Source organism: Stegodyphus dumicola, chromosome 2, assembly GCF_044657685.1.
Source record: "Stegodyphus dumicola isolate Sdum_Otavi_A_Nest chromosome 2, ASM4465768v1".
Taxonomy (NCBI): domain Eukaryota; kingdom Metazoa; phylum Arthropoda; class Arachnida; order Araneae; family Eresidae; genus Stegodyphus; species Stegodyphus dumicola.
This window is the reverse complement of record NC_140769.1, coordinates 281,820,210-281,845,691: the sequence shown is the minus strand read 5'-3', so window position 1 is coordinate 281,845,691 and position 25,482 is coordinate 281,820,210. Positions and strand designations below refer to the sequence as shown.

Below are 25,482 nucleotides of genomic sequence, written 5' to 3'. Positions count from 1 at the left end.
ATTGAAACGCAGTAAAGAAGAATGAAATGGGTCGAAACTAATTTGGAGAATGGACCATCTTTTTGAACTGTTGTTACCATGGTTACGAGGCAAACAGGGTGGGAGAAAATGATCTCGGAGCGAAAAATTTAAAGCAACAGACTACACTTACGTACGGGAATCTACGGACCAATCTCTGGAAAAGATGGAAGGAACAATGTGGCATTTAATTTACAATCATTCCACCATTCGGATGTGCCTAACCGGAGTAAAGAATTAAAAGTTGGAAATGTTGTTCTTTTGGATGGGTGTACTAACTAAGTCCGAACTCTTATGGGAGTTTGGTGTGGTAGCAGAGTTACATAGAGGACCAGATCAACATGTTTGTTCTTGTTTCATTAAAACGTCCGACGGACAATTAAAGAAACCCATACAACTCTTATATCCGTTAGAAATTGTGAACCAGGTTGAGAAGCCCTGACGTTTCCAGCATTTAACCCTTTAGCTGTCAAGTTATTTTGATGATTTGGGTACACAAATTGTCAAATTTTTTTTTATTGGAAAAATCAAATGTTTAGTACAAAATAAAATATACTTAAGTAGTTAAAAATTCATATTTTCAAGTACATGGGTAAAATTTTAAAGTTTTGTAGCCACTGCATATTTGCTTGAGGCGACTGCCACTCAACATGGCAGTTGTAAAATTCGCTTCTAGTGGAGCATTATTTTCTAAAAATGAAAAAAATTATTTTCTAAAAAATAAGTAAAAGTGAATACCTATTAGTAGTTCAGTAATTCAGTCTTGTGTGGTACAACTGGAAACACTTTTCCAAGCACAAACCAACTCCACAATCACTACACCAGAATCGTGTTTCCTTCCTTATCTTTTTCCCATTTTTATCCTTTTTCGAACAACACACTTTGCACTGTCTTGTAGGCTCACGTTTCACAGGAGTAGGAGGAATATAGGAAATAAAATGTCGTTCAGTAAGACGGGCAGGGTTATCTATTGTAGATGGTCTGCCAATATTCTTTTGTCCAGAAGCTGCATCATCATATTTATGTAAAAGCTCTTCTACAACTTGGATTCGAAATTCTAAAAATGCAATACGTTTCCCAACTACATTTTTATAGAGTAAATATGAGTTCCAAAGTACCTTGTCTAGTAAATGTAAAAATATCTTTTTATAATATTATTTCTGACGTTTTCGGATTGTTGGATGAAAGGATATTTCCTAATCACAGCGATCTACACCACCCATAGTTAGACTGTAATTAGAAACAATCTTCGGCTTGAGTATATCTCCATTCTTTTTTATTTTGAGGCTGACCATGGAAGTATCATGAATACTGCTCATCAAACACACACCCTTCATCTTCTGTTGAAGAATCTAAATCATCTATATAATGCTTCAAAGAACTGGACGCCATTTTACAACAATAACTGTGCACTTTGAACCAAAGAACTTATAACCTCTAACCTTTGAAATCTTCAGTAAAGTGCTGTCATCTATTGAATTGAGCGCACATTATCTTTTCCCGAGATACAGTCGGGTTTGACAAAGAGATGAAGCCGAAATAAACGTCTCCCGATATATATTCGGGTATAACAATACGATGCACTCGAAAAAAAATTACCCGAGTAATACTCGGGCGTGACATTTTCGAACACCAGTCTCGGGCATGACAGTTAAAAGGTTACACTTAATGTCTAAAATCGGGAGTGTCGAAGCTCTGTGGAAGGTCGTCAGGAAGAAGGGAAAATTAAATAAAATAACTAATAAAATCCGCAAGATTTCGGACTTTAAACTATACCAAAAGGGACGTTTTTTAAAGGTTTTGTGGGTTCCCCTTATTTTTTAAATATCAGGTTCTTTGCATTTAATCCATAAAATTTAGTTGAAAAGCAATATCCAAAAATAATTTTTAAATGAGCCTATTCTTTAGAATTTTCGATACAGTCTCGCGCGCTGGAGTTAGAAATGCTTTTTTTTTTTTCTTTCTGTACAGTTTTGCCATTGGTCGGTTTGAAATCGTCGAGTTTGTTAATCGAAAGCTCGTTAAAGTTTTACAAAATATGAAATTGGATAATAAAAGAAATTCGAAAATCGGTGGAGGATTACGTTGTTTAACCCTAACCGTGTCCGGTCTGCACACACCTTTCTCCACACACAGAAAATTTGAATGAAAAAGAATTTATTGATCACTCTGAACCTTCTTTATTTATAGTAGATGGGAGCTCAACACAAATCAGTCCATATATTTTAGCGATATTTAGTTTTTTATGACTCTCATTTTTCAAAGAAATCTTCCGGACTTTCTTTCGGGTATAAAAGGAATTGTTTGAAAAGAAATTTCTGTTATTTTTTTTGGCTGTATGATAATCTACTTTCTCTATATTAGTTTTAAATTTTTATCTTGAAATGTTACCTAAAATCAGACGGGTTCACCGATCATCTAGGACAACTGAGAGTCTGTATTCTTTGTTTCTCCTCCTCTCATCGGTCAGTTCATTGACAACAATGCTCTTTTCGGCGCTCTCTTCGAAGCTCTATTCAATGAGTGTGCCCACTTTGGGCACCACAGAATTAAACGATAAGTGCTGTCTTCACAAAATTTTACTTGTGTACTCTAGGCGTAATTAGACTGCCTACCTTTTTTTTTTTTTTTTTTTTTTTTTTTTTTTTTTTTTTTTTTTAAATCAAAATTCCAACTTTAACAGGTAGCGTGCCGGAAGGGGTTAAAACTGGATGGCTCTAAGTACCGTTGTTTTATCCCATGCGAGAAACATGCATACATTAATTCAGATTCTTCATTATTATTATTATTTAATTTCTTTAAATATAACACAGGGCCTTTAATGTTTGGTGACAACAATTTGAAAAGTGAACCGACATTTATAGTGAATCGATGCAAAATGTCAAAAGGAAATGAATAGCCGTTTTGCACAAATTGGCCCTCTGGACTAATAATTAAAGTAGTTAAATTAAAATTGAAGAAAATATAACGATATAAATAAAAATTTAATAAATCATTTAATGCACGATGAATGGTTAAATGAAAGAAAGAAAATATGAGGTCTCATCTTATGTGGAGATACAGCTGGACTTAAATTTTACTCAGAAGTACTCCGACTTCGGAATACTAATAATACTGAACAGTACTTCCTGAATAACTCCGGCTGAATTTAAGCCCTGAATATAGGTATAACGCAGTATTTCAAGAGGTAAGTGAAATAAAAAATATTCTTTTTACAGTACATCAGTGAAAAAACGTAAAACGATGAAAGTGTCATTGATGAGAATAGAGAGAATGCTAGGAACAATGACAGTTGGGAAAGAATTTTAATGGAGAAGTGTAGTTTCGAAAACAGGAAAGAGTCCTATGCTTTCTGACCGCGATGCCCTGCGTTATATAATTCCACCTGTCAAGCAGATTGAGACTGGGCCAAAAACGTTCCTCCGAATCCGATCCAATAACAACATGGGAATAATTGTAAGGTCTCCACAAGTGACTATTTTTGTCCGCCATATTTGGCGACATAGTTTAAGTGTACAGGAGCTTTGCAGTGAGAGGTCAGTAGCGATGGACGTGCACGGCTAAGGTAATCACTTTTAGTACTTTCGGGAACAAAACAATTTAGCCGAATTTATAAATTCATTGCACTACTAGGAAAATAAGCATTTCTTATGCGGAAGGGGACTTTTCTTTCTTTAAAAGTCTAAGTTATTTCCACTGCTTTCTTAACGTGCCTTCGTGGTTTGGTGGTCAAAAATACATTCAGCGAGTATTCGAGAAGTCAGAGTCCCGGCGGCATATTTCACAAGTGCACATCAGTGTAGCCAATGAGCGAGGGGTTTCGAAAATGGACCAATGAGCTTCTATTCTCTAGGCGACGCTAAATCTTCGTGCATATGAGCGTTTGTTGTTTACGTTTAATTTACATTTGTTTCGCAATTATAAATGTATGGCCTTTTAGCAGAAAATGTCGTATTGTTTTCCTTTTAAGAGTGTAAATGAATCGCCGACATTTTACTTTCGCGATTTTTATCACGCATTGATATTTGGATTGATGTTCACGGCATATTATTATCGCTCTTACATCGCGAAAATGACTCAAGCTACAGTTAGCTTCGATTATTATGCATTTACTAACACCTGTGGATTAAGATAATTCAAGTGTATAGTTTTGATTTTAATTGAGCTGAGAAGGACTGGAAGTGTTGCAATGAATCTAGTGTTTTCTTATTTCAGTGCTTGCATTCTTTTGATTTTGAAAGTTTAAAATTCAGACTACATACTGTGTATGATCTGATTATATCCATTGTTAACATTAAAAGTTATATGTGAATAAATTGAATATATATGCGTGGTGAATGAGATAAGTGCATTCTGTTTGATGAATATTTCTTAGTGAAATTCACTTTGAGTAAAATTCTGCATTGGCTACTATTATTATAACATCTTTTTCATATAGACAGCAATAAAAAGTGCTGACTTCTATTTGCATATATAATTGGTGTGAATATTTTTTCTCATATGCATAGTTTTATGTAAAGATAGCATTTAAGCTCAGATGCTTATCACATATTTCTTTCTTCATCTTATTTACCACTTATTAAGTAATATTTCACACGGATATTTTTGCGAAGTATCCAACATGTGTGTATTTATTTCGAATTTTTTCAACCAGGTAGTGGAATTTTCACAATTACTTACATTTGATCTAACTTCGAAATGAAAATTTTGAGAAGAAATCGACGATGCTCTAATTTGCACAGAAAATTGCGTGGGAAAATATTTTGAACAATCTTGCTTAAATCTTAAAGCGCGCCGAAAGATCATGTGACATGACAGAAATATTACTCTATCCCCATTGTCGCATCCTAGAATCCACTCCGCTACATAGATGTGCACTTGTGAAATAGGCGTCCCAGCGAGGGCATTACTCATTTTTCGTATATCCTGCTTCGCAATAACTTAATATCTCGGCTAATCTTTGGAATATGGTAACAGGTAGTTTGGCGACATTTTGGTAAGGCGATAAAGGTTACTAGCTAGAACTTTAGCAGTGTACATGGATAAAGTCAAGAGTGTGCGCAATGCCATTTTTGTGCAATTCTGAGATGTTTTTTTTAAGTGAAAAATAAGTCGACGTGTATGTGCAATTCTTACAAACGCGGCAAGCAGTGGGCGATTCTGCTCTTTCTCCCAATTAATTTCGCACCTAATCTTCGTCATGATTAAGCATTTTTGTTCCATAAAAGTTCTAGCATAAGCGTAATTCGGGTAGTAGATTGTTGGAAAAAAATGTTGAGGGGAAAAAAAAAAGCCTTTATTCGTGAAAACAAAATGGCGTCCACAAAAAAAAAAAAAAAAAAAACTAGCAGGTTGCTATAGCAGGGTTGGTCGCCAAAAAATCGCCAAGTTACCATAATCCGAAAATTAACGAATATCTCTACAATGGTGCTCGAAGTAAAAAAGATGGTGGGTGATGATTCTGTACCACTAGGATTTGGCGACTGGGTCCCCTAATCCCCAGTCACCTTTTAAGGGGTATCAGAAACCCCTATACCGACATTGTTAAATTGGCCATTTCCGATGTACCTTTTCTCAAAATCGGCTTGAGATACAAGCTTGAAATTTTTTCTGTAATTAAAGTATACCTACCTGATTATACTGAAATGAGCTTTTAAACGTTTTGAATTTTAGAGGAAATTACAGAATATTTTGTTAGGCTTAGTAAAATTTAGAACTTTTCTCACAGAAAAAAAAATGAAAAAAATTTCTTTTTCTAAGTTTATTACAAAAAGCTCATTTCAGTAAATATTAGGGAACCTAATAAATAAGCCATAAAAAGTTTAGGTACCTGTGAGCAGTAGTTCCTGAGAAAAGGTACATCGAGTACAAAAAAATCACGTTTGGAGAAAAACGCGTTTTTATGTAAAAATCCTCATTGATCAAAGCAGTCGATGACAAATTAAAACTAGATTTTTTTACGGTTCTAATTTTCATAGAGGTTAAAGAATGGTATTTTTAGAAAGATAAAAGTGTAGAGAATTTGAAAATGCAAAAATCAGAAATCACTATTTTTTTGCAGATTTTGGGGTTCCAGCACCCCTTAAAAGGTGGAGTATATAAGGTATTTCTCCCGCCTTCTTAGCGGTGTAGTGTCAGCACACTCGGCCGTTACTCATTTTTCACATATCCTGCATCAAAATAACCTAATGTCTTTACAAGTCTTAAGACCTCCGCTTGTTTTTCTCTTAGGGAAAGACAGGTATGCATTCGAAAGTTACAACCGATTTTTAAATACATAAAAGTACCTCATCCCTTTTATACGGCTCCTGAGCGCTCCGGCTGGAATCATCATTTACCTCAGAAACTGAGGAGTATTGGAACCAACTCCGGTGCAGTTTAAGCTCTGGTTACACACTCTATATACAATAGAGTGTATATAGAGTGTGTAAATATATAAATCTTGGTTTGACCCTTGGATATAGATATAGGATTTGAATAAATTACCATTCGACTTCGCATAGCGCTAGTTTAGATTTCCCTTTCGTTTACGAAGATGACTGTCCCTATTTTTGTCCTTCACCGACCTCGCTATAAAACTTTCGAACTTTTATTGTTTGAATTTTAAGAGGGCTCATGCACCTTAATCCCCTTATGATCTTCGAATATGTGACTGTTGCAAGAATCGAGATAACTTATTTATTTTAAAAGCAAGTACTTCCAACGTTTTATGGCTGGCTACATAATATAGCTGCTTTCTGAAAATGTTATCAGAAAGTTTGTGTTGCCACAAATATTTTTGTAATTTAATCCACTCTGTGACAAAAATTTTCGTCGAGTTCCACCTTGTGCGCACAGTTTAAAATTATCTGTTGCATTATTTAATTCCATAGTTTATATATAGCTTTTATAACATTTGAAAACTACTGAAAAAAAAAAAAAAAAACTGAGAATTTCATTTTTATTTTATTTGGAGTTGAGTTTATAAAATGTATTTTATTAAAAATATCTGTAATGTTTCCGTGCATAAATTTTTTTATTATAATATTCATCAGATTTTTGGTTCAGTTAGAAAATAGTGCCCATATAAAGAATTCCATCCAATTTCAAGTATGTACCATGAGCCATTTTTAAAATATCATGCGCGCAAGGTGGAAAAATGACGAAAAATTTTGTCACAAAGAGGATTAAATTACAAAAATATTTGTGGCAACACAAACTTTCTGGTTACTAGTTTCCAAAGAAGCTATATTATGTAGTCAGCTGTAAAAAGTTGGAGGTAATTACTTTTAAAAATAAATAAAATATCTCAATTCTTGCAAAAGTCACATAATTTGAATCTCATAAGGGGTTTAAGGTGTATGAGCCCCCTTAAATTATTCCGATTTTTAAAAGGAAAAAAAAAAAAAATTTTTTTTCGACTTCTATGTTTGTTTTTACTGAAGATGAGTATCTCTATGTTTGTGTTTCACTGGCCTCGCAGTAAAACTTTCGAACTGTCAAATTTTAATTATGCATCTGTGAAGCAGTATGACTCGGATAGATGCTTCCATTCTAATCTGTGAATGGAACTCGCCACGTAAGTAGAGACCGTTAGCTTCCACTGAACCCCATAGCACTGGAGGGTCTGTACTAGCTGAACAGTGTTTTGAGTTTTCCCGATTAAAAAGCTATAAAAATTTTACTATGGAAGGGTTGCTGTTATAAAACAATTTTAACTACTAAGAAAAGGTTACTAAAAGGAAAATTTTCTTTTTACTTTAAGAAAAACTGAAATTAAGAGGCAAAATTTCTATGCATTATTTTATATTTCCTGCTCAAGTGGTATGAATTTTCAGAATTTTTCTATTTTATTTATTAATTTAATGATTTATAAGGTTACCCTCAAGTAAGTAGTTTATTTAAATTTGGGTTTTCAGAAATGAAGACAGCAAAATATAATTTCTCTGCATTATTTTATTTCCTTCTCAAATGATATCAATTTTCAGAGTTTTTCTGTTGGTCTATTTATGAATTCAATGACTTACAAGTTTAGCTTACACACGAGTAAGTAGTTCATTTAATTTTAGCTGTTCAGAAATGAAGACGGCAAACCTTACACATTTTATCAGTTAAATTTTATTGATGTTACTGATAACAGATGGCGCCACAGAACATTATAAGGTTAAAATTCCGAATTCGTAAAATAAACTTGTCTCAGTGGTAGGTGATCAAAACGAATGTTTGTTTTCCAAATATAAAATTCGTAGTGATGTAGAAGTGTGTAACAAAAGTGTTCGAACACTTTATGAATTTTAGAAAATGCACTGTAATGTGGAATTGAATCCGAATATGAAGCCCAATATTTTTCATATCGTCTATATACGATTCTGAATAAAAATTCAAAATATAAGGATGCGTAGATAAAACAAGACACAAAAGCGATCGTACTCAGATATATTTTCATACGTAAAATTATAGTCTAATACCTATTTTTGTATTTTGGTGACATTTAAAAAAATGTTTGGCTTACATTTTTGGTTGCTTATTTCGGTCCTTTTATGTAGCCAATAATTTTGAGGGGTTATAAGGCTTGTTACGCAAAAAGATCCCTTTTATAAGGATGCGCCTTCTTTGAAATAAAAATTTTAGAAAAAAGTCGATTAAGCTACAAACTACTCCTTTTAAAAAAGAGGGTGCGTGCAGATGCGTAGTGAATCTCCCTCCAGTCAAGGCAGTTGCGCATGACTAATTGACTCTTTAGTCTGGGGCATAACGTAGAGGAAATAGCCTCATATTTTTCAAGTTGCTTGCCTATGGTTATAATGCTTTTTGTACGGTTGTTATTGTGTCTCATAAGCACTAATATATTTAGACCTCTTGCATCGTAGCCTCAAAATTTGGATTTATTTGATGTGGCTACTTCTTATGCTTCTAAAAAGATATGCAAAAAACTATATACTTCTGACAATTTACTATTAAGCCTCTGCGTAGGAAACGATCAGGCAGCCGTGTTAATGAAAAAGCATGGCATCACAGGAAAGGAACTATGCATCGAAAACCTATAAAAGTTAGTAGATGCTTATGATTTTATGTTACGGGGTACAGAAATTCTTTCTATTTCCCATTTGCTTATGCTGCTTATTAATGCCCTACTATTCAAAATGATTGTTTTTGTTTCCCAGATACTCTTTTTTGAAATTAACTTTATATTTGTATGTAAGATACAAATTCCTTAAAACCTGAAAATTTTTATTCTTTCGTATACATGATGTAGACTTTTCGCATGCATTGGTCATCCGATTATATTATATTAATGTTTAATCTATACCTTACCCGGTAACTTTCTGGTAAAAAGGTAACCGCTACGTAGAGTCCTCCATGATCTACTTTTTGGCTAGTCTTCAAAAAAATGTAGAGATTGTTTTTCATCGCATTAATGATGACATAAAAACAGGAAAAAATTTTGAATATAAAGATAAGTTTCTAGATTCGCCTGATAGAACCGACTGGACATCGCTTCATCTGTCTATAGAACTAAACAAAGGCTATAGGCATACAAATCCATGGCAATGGCTAAAAATAGCCCCCGAAATAGATGTAGAAGTGGGCGTTTTGTTTTAAAAGATCCCTTATAGTACATAATAGGCACTAAGACCAGACTACCAAAGGTGAAACGAAAGAAACAGATTTGGCAAGCGGTTATGTCATAAACTTTTACCCAATAGGTTTTTCCATATTCAGTAAATATCGGCAAATATTGGTGTGCAGTAGCTATAAATTGTGTTGGCCGTTGCAGAAAGTATGATTCAGATGGACGGCAAGAACCCAATATGTTAATTGTAACAGGCATTTGTTTAAAAGTACGATGTGGCCCAATCCAACCCGCACCTTCCGACTGCTTGAATAGATAATAGGCAGCCATCATAGCCAAGCCAATGGCTAACATACAAACACTAAAATCATATTTTACGCCCCCGCCTAAAAGGATAAAACAGCCCACCCCCCGTTTTATTAAAAAAGCAGGTCTTCCTAAGCGAGAGAGTGTAGTAGATCTAGTAGGCAGATTAACAGAAGGCATGAGTGGTTGTATGCGTATTTTGCTCCAAATGCCTGTTCTGACCGCAAGCGGGGCGTATGCTAACCTTAAAAATAGTATAAGTCAAGGTTTGATACAGTAGCTTTATATAAAAGCTTGCGGCTAAACAACTAACTATTTAAGTTTTATATTTCGAGGCCGATTAGAAACTCCTTTTACATGGATAGAACTCTTGTTACCAATTTGGCTTATAGGGAGTATCTAGATGATTTGAAAAAAGAGAGGGTTGCGATTTCTGCACCACTGGCTGATTCGAAAAGAGGCATCCCTTCTGGTTAACAGAAGGTATGAGTGGTTGTATGCGTATTTTGCTCCAAATGCCTATTCTGACCGCAAGCGGAGCGTATGCTAACCTTAAAAATAGTAGACGTCAAAGTTTGATACAGCAGCTTTATATAAAAGCTTGCGGCTAAACAACTAACTATTTAAGTTTTATATTTCCAGGTCTATTATAATAGAAACTCCTTTTACATGGATAGAACTCTTGTTACCAATTTGGCTTATAGGAAGTATCTAGATGATTTGAAAAAGAGAGGGTTGCGATTTCTGCACCACTGGCTGATTCGAAAAGAGGCATCCCTTTTGGTTGAAAAATAGACTGCCAATGGGTTTGATGCAGGGCGGCTGCGCAAATTTTTTCATAATCTCAAAAACAGCTATGGCTTTTTCTTTAGGAATCTCATGTTTTTGGGCTGCTCCTGTTACAAAAATGTTGCGTTGCTTGCCATTTCTGTTGCATTTTTTTTTACCCATTGCCTTACGCAATAAGTCAGCTCCTATCTTAGAAGAATAAAGCTATAATTGAACAAACATGTTTTAAGAAGTTTAGTCTGGGAAACGGGAGAGTTGCCTGCTACTTCGCATGGAGATGCCGACATTGGAAGACTTCTCAAAGACCTCTTGCAGGGTAAGTAGCCCATACCCTCGTTTTTTAACATCTTTCATCCACCTATTATAGAATCACGGGATTTAAGCACCGGATTGAGGTATAAACTACTAGAAAGAGTCCGTCGAAAGCAGGCTACTAAGGTTTCTTTGTCCCATTTCAAAGGCTGATCAAAAGCTATTACAAGTGGCTATGGAAAAGTTGGAGTAGCAAAAATTATGGAATATAGACCAAATGTCGATGTGGTTCTTTTAGATGATTACCTAAGCAACAGAGAAAAATAGATGTCTTAACCAGAAAATTCTATCTCTATATGGGTCCTAACCAAAAAATTCTATCTCTATATGCCAAAGGGATGTAGCATAAATGATTTTTGTTTAAAGAAATCGACTTGAAAGATCATTTTAGGTTGATACAATTGTTTACAAGCTCGTATTTTACTTTTTCTTGCATAGCTCAAAGCGCAAGATAGATAGTTTTTGTAAAACTCATTGCATTCCACGATTTTGCAATTTAATGATTTCTAGATCTATGGTCATGTACACAGGTGATTCCAGTAGCCTTGACCGGTCAAGATATTTTGGGTTCCTCTAAAACTGGTAGCGAGGCAAATATTTTGAAAAAAACTAGTATTAAATTAAGTGCAATATGCTTTACATTTTCTTGAATCTGGGGAATATATGTGTTGGACTAAATCATATTGACCACATAGATGATACCAGAAAAGATTTTTTAGACATAGCACTGGAGCAAAACACTCCACAAAAAGATCACTGGCTATTTTAGCACCCAGCAATTTATAGGGCTGGTCAAATAGGCTAATTCCAAAAGAATAATTTTTTCTAAAAAGTCTTTTTGTGTAACCTTCTGTAATTTTGTTTTACATCTCTGGGGGTTATAAAAAACGTAGAGGTTGTCAGCTAAAATCATCGCCACATTGGACTGCAGCATGCAGCACAGAGCTATACTACGATTTCATGTGGGAGAAAATATCCACATCCTGTAACATAGCCACCAAAGTAACCGTTTTTACTATAAGGAACCGTTTTTACTAAGATAACTATTTTTACTCTATCTGCCGTTAAATATAACGGCAATACAAAAAAGGATAATAATATGCGACATTTTCGCCTTTAAGTTTTTTCATTTACTCAAAAATCTAAGTACAGTCAAAAATCGTTAATCCGGATTCGTGTCGGGACTTCGGCGATTCCGGATTATCGATATTTCCGGATTATAGATCATCCGTTTAAATCTCGTAAGATGGCATGCAGAAATTCTAAAATTAAAAATATGAAACCGTAATTTATGAAATAAAGAACAATTACGATCTAAAGGGTATCAAAATTTACAAAAAAAAAAAAAAAAAAAGGCTTAATATTTATTTGTTTACTTTATTAAACATTTCTCTCAATGTAAGTTGTTTAAGTTGCTTCATTTTATGTGATAATACTTTCTCTTTAATTCTATAAAAAGACATAATTTCTTGTTGAGTTACAAAGTTCCGCTGTTCAAGTCCCGTTAATTGCTGTGCCGAGAATACCGACTAACTTGTCAATCGAAATTTTTTCGTTTTCACTAACCTCTTTGTAACCTTCTTCATGGTTTTATCCATTTTTTTGCAGCAATTCCACTTTTTGTTAAATGGACATCGAAACATACTTCGTTCTGTAGATCCTTTGGAAGTTCCAGCATCGGAAATTCTATTTGACATAATCGAAAGTTCAAGTTTACTTTTATAAAATTGCTCTTACAGTCTTCAAAAAATAATAAGCGGGATCCAATTCGAAGATTAAGTAACAACGCAATCATTAACATTAACTGAAATAGATAATTAGATAATTTTAGCTTACACCGTCCGTTATACATTAAACGCGCAGGCGAAAATGTATTCTGCACTTGCGGACACGCATATGCGCAGTAGTCAAGGTCTTACGCGCACGCGTTAAACGCCTGTGCGCATGTGCCAACGCGGCGCATGCGCAGAAAGTTTTTAGCTTTGAGGTCCGGATTATAGATCATTCCAGATTATGGGTGTCCGAATTAACGACTTTTGACTGTATATTATAATATAAAACTTGATACTAAAAAAAATTAAAAATATATCTCAGGCCTCATATTAAATATCGTATTAAATATATCTCTGCCCTCGTATTAAATATTAATCTGTAAATGAGTTTTAGAAAAACTTATACTACCACCGCATGTTTTAGCCTATTGTACAAATTAACTGAGTTTTCCTGTGTCTGTTATTGTCGCCAGAGCACTACCTGATGTGCGAGATGGTTTAAAACCTGATGGAGGCCAGCACTAAAATTTACTTGACTTTCATTTACATCAGGGCCTAATACAGGTAGCCACTATTTCTACTAATAGTGATAGCAAAATCGGTAAAATGATTGCAGATGCTATGGACAAAGTGGGTAAAGATGGTGTGATTACCACAAAATTTCTTTTTTAAAAGGATTCAGAATGTTTGGGCTTTTAATATGGGTAAAAATGTCCAAGTAGGGAATCCACCTCACTCTTTTTATGAGCCAGCCAAGGAATAATTTGTAGAACATCGAATACTGCTCCTGTTATATCCAAAGCAGAGTGCTGAATCAGAAGTGGCATACTGAAGAAGAGGCACATATGGTTACTTATTCAATCACCCGTATATCTTCTCATGACGTGCTCAAGCTGCTGTTTTGCATCATGGTACTTTTGTTGGTGTTACTACTAGTCTACCTAATGCTCCTCAAATGCATGTAGCATGCTGTCGACTGCTCTTCCCCTGTTATAACTATCCTTAATAATTAATTACCTATTCTCTTTTTATAGCTTTTTTCTTCTCATAATGAGTTTTTTAATATGCTTAATGGTAAAGTTAAGAAACTTGCCTTTTGTAGAACCTAGCAGGTCACCTACTTTGGTAACAATAATGGTTTGAACAGACCCAATTTTTCATTGGTAAACAGGGACCAGACCGAACCATAGCAGACCTTTATACATTGCGAGTTTTTGCAGGTAAGGCTAAGTTTAGAATTTTTGGAAATGGGAAAGAGGTTCTTGAGTCTGCCCCCTTAAGTCTGGTATCTGTTCAGTGCATTGGTTTTTAAAATATTATATTTTGAGGCCAGGAAGAGCCTGCTTTTCCCAGATGAGAACCAAGTAGATCTACTGCAGCCTTTTACGGTTTCTACAATTTTGTGAGATTTTTTGTCAAATTTGCAATTCTACAATTTGCAATTCTGAATTTTTGTCAAATTTGCAATTCTACAATTTGTTCAGGAAGTGCTAGGTGTGTAACTACACAAAATATACTAAATACTCGTCAGAAAGCAGTAACCATAGATGAAGCTAGTAATTAAAGCCTTAGCTAGGGGGGTATATGAACCGTGATGCAAATCATTCTATTTCTGTAAAGGTAAGCATGATACCCAGCACACGGTTACAGGTATATTTTGTAGACAACGATGATCTATTTGGGCATATATCTTAAAAAAGTAGATGTGAATCGTTACAAACTTCCTGTTTTTTCTAGCAGCTATTAAAGCTGCTTCATTACACATATTAGAGAGATCGGCACCAGAGAATCCTTATTCAAGAAGTCCCAATCTGATATTTCATAGTGAGAAATATTTTCATGTTTTGCAAACAGGCTATTTAAAAATTAAATTTTCCGTAAAATTAGGTATATTACAATAAAACATTCAGAGGAAGCTCTTATCTTAGCGAGATCTTCCATATCAATGGCACTGTACGACAGAGCAGCTGAGGAACTGATTTTTGGAAATATTTAATTTTTTGGGAAATTGTTTTGTGGAAATGTGGTTCAGCCATAAAGCATAGGGAGTAGAAGTCAGATGATGATGCATAAACTATTTTTTGATGAATCCGCTAAACTTTTTAACAGTAAGGCATCCTATACGTTATTTTTCTTTTTACGCAAAACAAAAGTGGAAAGAAAGTTATCCCACTATTGAAATTCCAGTCATTTTAATGCTATATTTCACACATCCAGGAAATGCACTGGTTGATGCTTCTAAAAATGTATTGATTACTGATTTTGAGATCTCTTTTTGGTTGCTACATTTGTCTATTATACCACGAACAAACAGCTATTACTTTTGCGCCTTTAAATGTGCCATGTTATTATATTAATTTTATATATAGACTTAAGACCCTATGTTTGCACAAAATGTTTGTTTTATTTAATGTTTAAAGATTTCTCATAGTCGTAAAGGAAACAACGAAAAGCATTCAAAAACTGTCCCCTTTTTTATCATAAGGATGGAAATTCGATTCGGGATGTCACTAAATTGGTAAATTTATATAATTTCACAGTGCAGTATATGATAAAATGCTTTAACATGCTTTTTAAAGAAGTAAATAGGATCCAAAATAAAGTAAGAAGAGGTTGTCTGGCAAAGAGGACTCGACGTGAGAAAAGATTCATAGAACAATTTGTAAAAAATGAGTGTTTTAGAGATTTCTACAGAATTTACTGAAAATTTTATACTTCAGTTTCACTTAACACGTTGAACGCGGCATGATTTTGCTGTTCTTTCCGTTCAGCCGGCAGCGAGCTAAGCCGTATTTATGTTTAGAAAGTTTCAATACATTTAATTAAAACTAAATTTGATCACATTTCATTGGGACTATATTTTTTAACTTTAATACGCCAGCCAAAGAAAAATTCCAGTGCCGGTCCCCAAGGACCGACGCATGCCACACGGAAAGTTCACTGCCACGCTCAACATGTTAAGTGTTCGACGAGTATTTAGATCAGCTGGATAACATGTCTTATTTGCAGATAAAAGCAAATTTCCGATTGGCATATAATAGTATGGAGAAATAAAATTGAGGAACTTAATGCAAAGACATTGGTTGGTACAGTAAATTATGCTGGTGGAGGTTAGCATCCGGATTAAACAATTTAGTATTTATTCATGGCACAATGAACCATGATCTTTATTTAAATATTTTAAAAGATAATTTTAAATTATCCATCTAAAAATTCGATATTGGAAAGAACTTGATGTTTTTTCAGGATAAAGATTCTAAGCACACGGCTCTCAAAGTTTGGCTTTTGGATCCTATATGTGCAGATTTGTTTAAAGTGTATGCAGACTTTTGTGAGGTGACTTTTCTGTTACTTTAAACTTTTTTAAGGAATACCAAAAATAAAAAACTTGTTTATAAAAAAATAATTAATGTAGTTTTACCAAGAGAACGTTATAGATATGATTAAAAAGATCTTCACTCTAAAATAATAATTTTTATTAAGAAATAAAGCAGTGTTTCACAGAAACTCTTAAGTGAACGAACACTTTTGTGAGCCACTGTAGGGAGTTCCTATTTTGCTAAGCTTATTTGTAAAGTTGAGACTAGAAAATTACTTGATGTGCAAAGAATCTGAATATAAGTTAATGGAAGAAATTAATAAATTAAAAAACATGTATGAGATTTTTTATCATATTTCAAAAACGTCAATTATTCCTTTTCAATGCTTTAGAATTGAAAAGGAATAATTGACTAGGAAAAGGATAATAGAATGCCCAATTAAAATGCAATATTAGAAAATTTATATAATAAAAAGAATAGTCAATATAGTTTTTTATAGTTCTGTAATTTGTATGTTACCATAAATTATACTTTTTTTATAAATTATATGCTGAATGAAATTGAAGCGAAAATTATGCAGTCAGAAGAAATGATATAAGTTACCTAGTTATAGTATAGTTAGAAATGATATACAAGGTGTGTTCGAAAAGTTCAGTGAATTTTACCATAAAAAAAAAAAGAAACAAGCAAAATAGCTTTTAGCTTTCAAAGTGTTCGCTATTAGCAACAACACGCTTTTGACATCGGGTGTACGATTGTTGGAAACTGTCTGCAAACGCTTCTTTCGGTATGGCTCGAAGCACCGTTGTTAGATCTCAGTAATGTCAGAAAAGTGTTAGCCTTTCAGAACTCCTTTGAAACAGTAAGAAGTCTGCGGGAGCGAGAGCTGGAGAATACGGATGGCTCATGTTTGACATCCTCCTTTCTGTCTGTAAAGCGTTTAAACCACTCATAAACACACTTTTTACTCACTGCTTCCTGACCGTAAACTTTCACTAACATGTCATGTGTATGCGTGAGTGCAAGATCCTAACCGGCGCGGTTTTTTAATTATGAGACTAATCACCGAACTTTTCGAACACACCTTGTAGTTACTACAGCAGAGATCTTGCTAGTATATGTTTGAGCTAAAAAATATTGAATATACAATATGAAATATGTAAAAATTTATTTTATTGTTACTTTTAGTCCTTAATGTTTACACTCTGTATCTTTTCTAACAGAATTTCAATTCTACCGCTCATTACCGGCTGCCCCCACTTTGTCTTCCTGGATAATTTTTTAAAGTTTTCTCTCTTCTTTTCAGTATATTTTTGCAATGCTTCCTCCTTCCTTTTAGCCTCCTTCCATTTAGCTGTCAGTAGCTATAAAGAAAAGAAAAAAATATTAATAAACATGCAGAAACATGAGTCGAGTCATTGTCATCTCATTTCCTTTTCTCAAATCATTTCCTTACCTAATCTCATCTGATTTCTCTTCATCTCATTCTCCTCACATCTCACTCCTCTCCCCATTTAATGGATGAGAGGAGGTGATGAGGAGAGGGGATGAAATGAGGAGGGGAGAAAGAGAGGGTAGATGAGTGATCAGGAATGGAGGATGAGATGAGGACAGGAGTGGAGGGAATGGGGAGGGCTCATTTTAGCACATATTAGCTATAAAGAAAAAGTATTAATAAACATGCAGAAACATGAAGAGTCGAGTCATCACGTCATCTCACTCCTCTCATTTAACGGATGCGGAGGAGAGGAGGTCTCATTTAACAATGAGGAGAGAGTTGAGAGGAAAATGAGATGAGGAGAGTAGGGAAGAGGAGGAGGAGTTGAGTTGAAGAGGGGACAAGAGGAGAGTAGGAAAGGAGATGATGGGATGAAGAGTTGAGAGGACAATAAGGAGAGAGGATGAAAGGAGTTGAGAGAACAATTGACCTCCTCCTCCCCTCATCCCATCCTTGTCCTTTCAACTCTTTTCCCTTCCACTCATCTCCTCTCCTCCACTAAGAGTTGAGGAAGGGACGGGATGAGAGGACGATGAGGGTAGATAGGGTGAGGAGGGGTGAGTAAGAAAGGGCAGGACAGTAGAGGGGAGAGCATTGTTGAGAGGACAATGAGGAGGGATGGAGAGGGGATGAGAGGATGGACCTCCCCTCATTGTCTTCTCAACTCTCAGGGCAGGAGATGATAGGAGAGAACAATGGAACTTCCCTCATTGTCCTCTCATCCTCTCCTCCGCTTAACTCTCTTTAACTTCCATCCCCTCCTCTCCTATGCTGAGAGTTGAGAGGACAATGAGGTGAGTTGAGAGAACAATGGACCTCCATCCCTTCTTCTCATCTCCCTAATGATCCATCTCCTCACTGTCCTCTCAACTCTCCTCATCCCCTCAACTAACAGGGCAGGAGAGAGGAGGAGATGATGGGAGTTAAGAGAACAATGGTCCTCCCCTCCTCAACTCTTCATCCCATCATCTCCTCCCCTACTCTCTTCTGCCCTGAGAATTGAGAGGACAATGAGGATGGACCTCCCCTCATTGTCCTCTCAACTCTCAGGAAAGGAGAGTTGACAGGATAATGAGGAGAAGGGATGTGTGGAGAGTTGAGAGGTTGGGAAAAAGAGTTGAGATGAGGAGGGATGAGGAGTAGAGGAGGGGATGACAAGAGTAGGGGAGTGGAAGAGAGTTGAGGAGGGGAAAGTTTAGAGGACAATGAGAAGAGGAGGAAATAAAATAAGGAAGCTAATAAACTAAACTTCAAGAGAACTAAAATAATTAAACCTCATTTCAAATTCAGTTGTTAAATTTGCAATTTTTTATACGAACAAGTATCACCTAAACTTGATTTGTTCATGCTGCACATCGAGAAGTGCATCAAATCTTCAAAGGGCTGGAATAAACACGGTTAACATTAAAAAGTTAACAAAAATTTATTCTTTTCACAAGAGATAAATAAAAATGTTGAAATATTTCTTCAAAAATATTCTAACAATATCACAAAATGTCAAACGTTTAGCAAAAATCAATTCAAAACAGAGAAACTAATTCTATCTCACAGCGAAATCGCTACAAATCAATCACAGCATTAAGTAAACAAACAGTTCGCTAGACCTACAGCAACTGCTGAGATGAGTTGTTTGTTCTCGGCTTTTCTAAGCTTTATAATTAATTTCTCGAATACACTGGAAACATCTATAAATATCTGGATTTTTGTGGATGGCAACAGCAATTACAAGATATTTCTTTATTAGGTATTAAATGCACACGCTGTTCTATTTTTAATCTTCCAACGCAACTGTCTTTTCAAAATAAATAACTATGAAATCTGTAACAATATGAATTAAGAAATAATTAATAATAAAGCAAAGTGCATGCACATGCATGCACCAATATATCATGGAAAACTGAGACCATGAGTTCAGCCACATTCGGCTATCCGGGGGATGCGTACAAGTTCTGAGTACACGTGTCCCCGAAACTTCAAGTCTAGCACTTTTTGTAAACTCGCAATAGTGAACTGCAATTGATATAATAATGTATTCAATGAAGTATTGTGCAGAAAATTAACTACCTAAAATCTTCTCGGCTCCATTAAGATAGACACGGGATATTGCTTTAGTAAAGCAATCTTAACTCCCAACAAGGTTTGATACAAAAAGACACCTTTTCGTATAATTTTCAACTGAACAACTTAAACAGACAGTATAATAACAAAGGAATCGGCTGCGTGGCATTAAAAGGAAGTGAAGGTTAAAATGGAAATTATGTATTTAAAATATTTTATTCACAACACAAAGTCTGTCTACAAATTTTGCCTTATCCTTTTACTCATGTAAAAAAACCACAGATAACAAAGGCCAAAGCCAATTCAGGTAAATTTAAAAGTTAGGCAAAAATAATATCGAGATCATCAGTGCTTACTTCCAAAAGCTCTCTGATAAATTCAAGATTGGGTTGGATTATTTAATTATGGTAAAACACACAAGGGCTTTCTGCCTAAAGGGAGGGATGCCTTCGTGGAGGATTTTCTAAGGGAAACTGGCTCGTATACATGTTAAACAACGAAAACGCCCATGCAGGCAGCCTGTTCGCGGGATTCGAACCTCGGACCGAACTCCCTGGGTTCAGCATCTTTACCGCTCAGCGCTAAATTCAAGAAATTTATTCAATAATTTTCATTCTGTTGGTAGCACATTAAAGTAGAATCCACAGTTTAAAAAATAATAATTTGTTAACAAAGATAAAAACAATATGAACTGATTAAGTAATTTTTGACATACATTGATGAATGTACAATGTATTTAGTTTTTTACATTATATTTGGTTTATTATGAAAATAAACCAAATTTAATGTAAAAAAACAGAAAATGAAAAATCTGAACAAAACTTGGGAAGCTATGGCCCATTATGTAAAAAATTTTCTAATCCTCAAAAAAATCCTGCTTAAGGTCTGTAAATTATCACAAATGCATTATATAAATATTGAAACCTTAAAAATAATATGCAACAGATAAAGAAAAAACTCAAATATACTTGAAATAATTAAAAAAACTTGAGAAACAAAATAGCAATATAAAATTATAAATTTCAAATACTCTATCGAAATTATATGGTTGCTTTAATCTAAATAAAATACTTTCAGGCTTTTATATATGGCTACAGAATTTATTTTTAGACAATTTCTCATAAATTGTAATAGCGAGTGACTTTTTCAATCAGGCATTTCTTTGGTTTTAAATTCTCATCACGTTCTTGATGATTTTATTAATAAAATATAAACTTATTACCTCTACACTGGACAAATTATGGTCCATTTCATCAGCTTTACTATTAAAATGCAGAACTTGACATTATTATACATTAAACATTTAGTTATACTTTAATGTTTCTCCCATTTTTCATTAGTCCTGTTAGTCATTCTAAACACAATAGCATAAAGGATGCATATATCCAATAATCATCAATAGAAATCAATAATCATAAATAGGATTTCTGAATAATTAGCATTGCAACACATATGTACTAGCAATGCCACCTTACAAGAATTAGAAAGTCAGATAACAGTAGGCAATTTTAAGTACAGAAATTATCTGTTTTTCCGCCCTTTCTATGCAAGGAAAGCTTCTGTGTGCCTCAAAACACACTAACCAACAGGAATTAGTCTTGTCACATCAGCAAACCTGAGGGCAAAGATATTGCCCACATGGATGAGCTGCTTAGCAAAATTAAGAACCATAGTGCAGAAATTAGGTTTACAGCAAAACAACTTGTGTCAGCTTATACCATTTGAATACCTACTGTGCAAGTACTATCCGTTTGCCTACAGACAAAGGGAATCTTTGCAAGGTTCCACTGCTGATATCACCACAGGCATATGTGGCTCAAATGGAGAGTTAAACATGAGACATCAACAAATAAATGGCATGAGAGATAAATCTCAATTTTGCCTGCAAAACCAGGATCATTTTATTATATTGGAGTCTCCCACCACTATGATAACGAGCATTCCTAATTGTGAATAATCATACTGATTCTTAACACCTTGCAGTTTATAGTTTGGAGTGCCAATGGATTTTACTCACACTCACCCAATACGTAATGCCAGCATATTGAACATTTGGCACAACATCTCTCTCTATACACCAAAGCTTGCCTATAACCAAGTTTTCATAGGATAATACATGACGTTCAAAAAGTCTTCATTACACAAATTATTTAATTTCAATTTCAGCCTGCCTATTCTCTTGATAATAGCTTATCAAACACAACTGGTCACTCACTGACAAAAGACTGACTCAGATATGTAATATGTACAGATATGCCAGACAAACTTAACAATACCTAAAAATGGCACAGACTGTCATAGCCCAAGCAGACATTCACAGCCTCTTTCTTTTCATGTCAAGGTGTGTTACAATACTTACTATCCACCATGGCAGGTACAGATTTCTTCATATTCCATATGTCTGTTAGAGCTATATTTTAATCAGTTCAACTTTGTACATAATATTGTTTGTCTAGTTAATATGATTTTGATATTGTTATATTTTAGAAGATCAGGAATATGCACAATAACCACAATTTAAATTTTATGCATGCAAACACTAATTATACTTAAATTACCTCATGTTTTTCCCGTCTCTGCTCCTTTAAATCCTCAAACCTTTGCATTCTTCTTATCAAACTGTGCACCTGTTCCCTATAAATCAAAAAACATCTTACAGACACTAGTAATGTGTTTGCTTTGAAAACATTTTTAGCATTTGTTTAATAAAGTAACAAACATTTCAGATGTATTTCATTAAAAGAAGAAAGCAACAAATTTTATTCATATAAAATATGGCTGCTGTTTAGCATACAGAAACCATTTACTGATAAAAGTAAATTTAAAATATGATTACAATTACAAAACTTCTACCTTTTAAGATCAATATATTACTAAACATGGGAGCCTAAAATATAAAAGTTGCATATTTTATGGTAAATATACATTTTAAACAAAGTAAATACCTGATTATGTAGCCTTTAAACTCAAATACTTGAGATACAGATAATACAAAATCTCAAAAGTTCATTTCCAAGCTTTGTCTAGCACACTGTCAGAGCAAGATAAACAATTTTTACAGAAGAAGTTATGTCCGAAACTGACACTAGTCGCTCCTACGGCATAATTTCTGGCGAGAATGAAAGCACCACATACTTAAACATTTTGTGATATAAAAATACTACATTAATTTCATACCCATTAAATTATATAAATTATTTCTCTCTTTTTAGTTTAATTATAATTTAATAATTTTATCAGTTTAAAATAAAAAGCATACTTTATAAAAACTTTCATATTTTATATATTATTTAACCATAACTTTATATATTACAAACGAAAGGATCTATATCAATAAAAAAAATGAAAAAGCAATTATTCTCTGCAACTTTCATGAATTCTATACAATCCTAATAACATTCTATATTTTATAACCCACAGATTCATTATTTTAGTATATGTTTAGAAGTTTATTTTAATGAAATTAAAACATACTAATTTAATTAGAAGCAAAATACAGTTTACGTATTAAAAATGATTTCTTTACATTTTTTTAATATTCATTATAGGACATAACAAAGGCAAAATCAACCCTAAGAATGGTACTCAAATACAGGCAAAAGCAAAATATATTAGCATTAAAAATTTAATAATTTTAATAAGTCAAACATTAGACATCGATATCAGAGTCGCATTTTCTTTGAAGTTATTGTGCCAAACAATTTTAAGACAATATAATCCATGTAATCTGCATTGTGGCATCATAATTTGACTCTTTCTCTAACACAATGAAAAATTTCTCATACCTAATTTCTTTCACTATTTAAAATCAGGCACAAAAGCCAACTTAGACTGGCATATATTGTGAATAAAACAAATGATTCCAAGGACAACTAGAACTTCTTTCTTCAGAAGCAAAATTTTTGGCTCCTTAAGGAGATGAACTTATATCATATTGCTTTCAGAATCAATAACATTTCTTTCTGAGCTTTAACAATCTATATTCCCCCCCCCCCATAATTTAAAATTTCCCATTCATATGCTATTCTTCCGATTAGCTACATTAATCATTTAAATGCTTTGAATACATATACACATTTACATACATGCATTCAGTAACATATTTTACTTACACACAATATAAGAGAAAGGGAAAAAGACTTTAGAAAATCAAAAAGTGCTTATTTATAGATGCACTAACATTACTCTCCAATACTGCCTTCAATACCACCTACAATGCACATTTTCAACTCATCCATTAGACTATAGTTAAAAGCAAGAATTCTTGTATTCCAAAGTAACATATATTAGAAGATCCTCATTCCTACTAAAAATTTATAATAAACATTAAAAATAACTATGGCTGTATAGCATTGCTATATCGATTAGAAAAAACTGGATGAAATTTTTCTACTTTCAATGGGCAAGGATTTTCTTTTAATATTACTTTTCTTCATTTTATAAACGAAGTTAAAATACAATATTTTTTTTAATATACAGTTTTAGTTCATTTCATTAAAATGTAAAAAAATTTAAATTAAAAGAACAATATTCTTTTTATCACACGGAGTTAAGCATAAAACTGTAGGGAACCAATATATAAACTATATTTAGGGCAATAACAAAATTTCAAAAAACAATAAAAAAGAGTAAATGGATGTCACAAACAAAAACTGATGAAATTCAATTAAGACTGTTTCTCGTTGAGTTTTAATTTAATATTCATCCTTGTTAACAGCACCATTTGATTTCATTTTTAGTAACAAATTAAGAGTTAATTATATTTTCAGTTTTTAACAGATTTAACTAAAATTTCATATTTTGAAAAGCTTCCTTTATACATATTTACATTACACAAAAGGTTGGATACACTAAATTAGAATTTTTACAGACTGAATGAATTGCTTTTAAATATACATGCAATATGAGAAATTCCAGGAAGTTTAATACACATGTAATAAGAGACTGGGAGGTAGGAATATTTCGGGCAATCTCAATTTAAATGCTTTGATCCAGAGCTTAAATTACAGCGAACCACACCAGAGCATAGCCCTGGTACTTCTCAATTAATGGGATAAATCATAATTCTGGCCAGAGCGCACCGAAGCTCTACGTAAGAACAGTCTACGTAATTACGAAACAACAATTTCAGTAGAAATTTCATTTTTAACAGCAGTAAAATTATATTAAAAATCATTATTAAATTTTAATTTACCTCTTTACGTTTTATTTCATTTTACTTAATTATTTTAATATATACTAATCATTCGTTAATTGATTAAATTTTAATATTAATTACATAATTAAATAAATTAAAAGGACTATTAAAATACTCTTCTTCCTCTTTCCTGACAATCTTCCACAGGGCACCCGCGTTTCTAATTTTAGAAATTAAGCTCTGCTTTGATGGTTACTAACAGCATATTGTGGCACTGATGAATTAAGTCTTTTGTCAGCCTGAATTTAATATGTGGCAGACATGAGTTAACAAATGACAGTTTTTCTATTGATTTCTCTGTATCGTTTTGGTTACGACTGCGCATATGCGTGTGCGCAAGCGCCGAATACGTTTTCGTGCGCGCGTTTTATGTATAACGAACGGTATGTGCTAAAATTATCTAATTATCTATTTCAGTTAATGTTGATGATTGCGTTGTTCCTTAATCTTCGAATTGGATCCGGTTTATTATTTTTTTGCAGACTGTAAGAGCAATTTTATAAAAGTAAACTTGAACTTTCGATTATGTCAAATAGAATTTCCGATGCTGGAGCTCCCAAAGGATCTAGAAAACGAAAGTATCTTTCGATGTCCATCAAACAAAAAGTGGAATTGCTGCAAAAGTGGAATATTTTCTCATAAATTACAAAAATTTGCAC

General features: G+C 33.8%; 1 protein-coding gene and 1 long non-coding RNA gene across 3 annotated transcripts in view; one reads left to right on the top strand and one right to left on the bottom strand.

Annotated features, from left to right (window-relative positions):
• LOC118189240 (uncharacterized) overlaps positions 1-17,098 on the top strand; it is a 111,906-nt gene extending 94,808 nt beyond the window's left edge. For both annotated transcript variants that reach the window (XR_004758228.2, XR_015039906.1), the window contains one exon: positions 15,997-17,098. This is a non-coding gene — a long non-coding RNA (uncharacterized LOC118189240). The remainder of the gene's footprint in view (positions 1-15,996) is intronic.
• Positions 17,099-17,226: 128 nt separating this feature from the next.
• The window catches only part of LOC146998990 (uncharacterized), an 86,910-nt gene continuing 78,654 nt past the window's right edge, over positions 17,227-25,482 (bottom strand). The window contains exons 6-7 of the mRNA XM_085812224.1: positions 22,185-22,260; positions 17,227-17,434 (exon numbers count right to left, since the gene is read on the bottom strand). Of these exons, the coding sequence (XP_085668350.1) occupies positions 17,255-17,434; positions 22,185-22,260 (256 nt within the window). The 3' untranslated portion in view covers positions 17,227-17,254. The remainder of the gene's footprint in view (positions 17,435-22,184; positions 22,261-25,482) is intronic.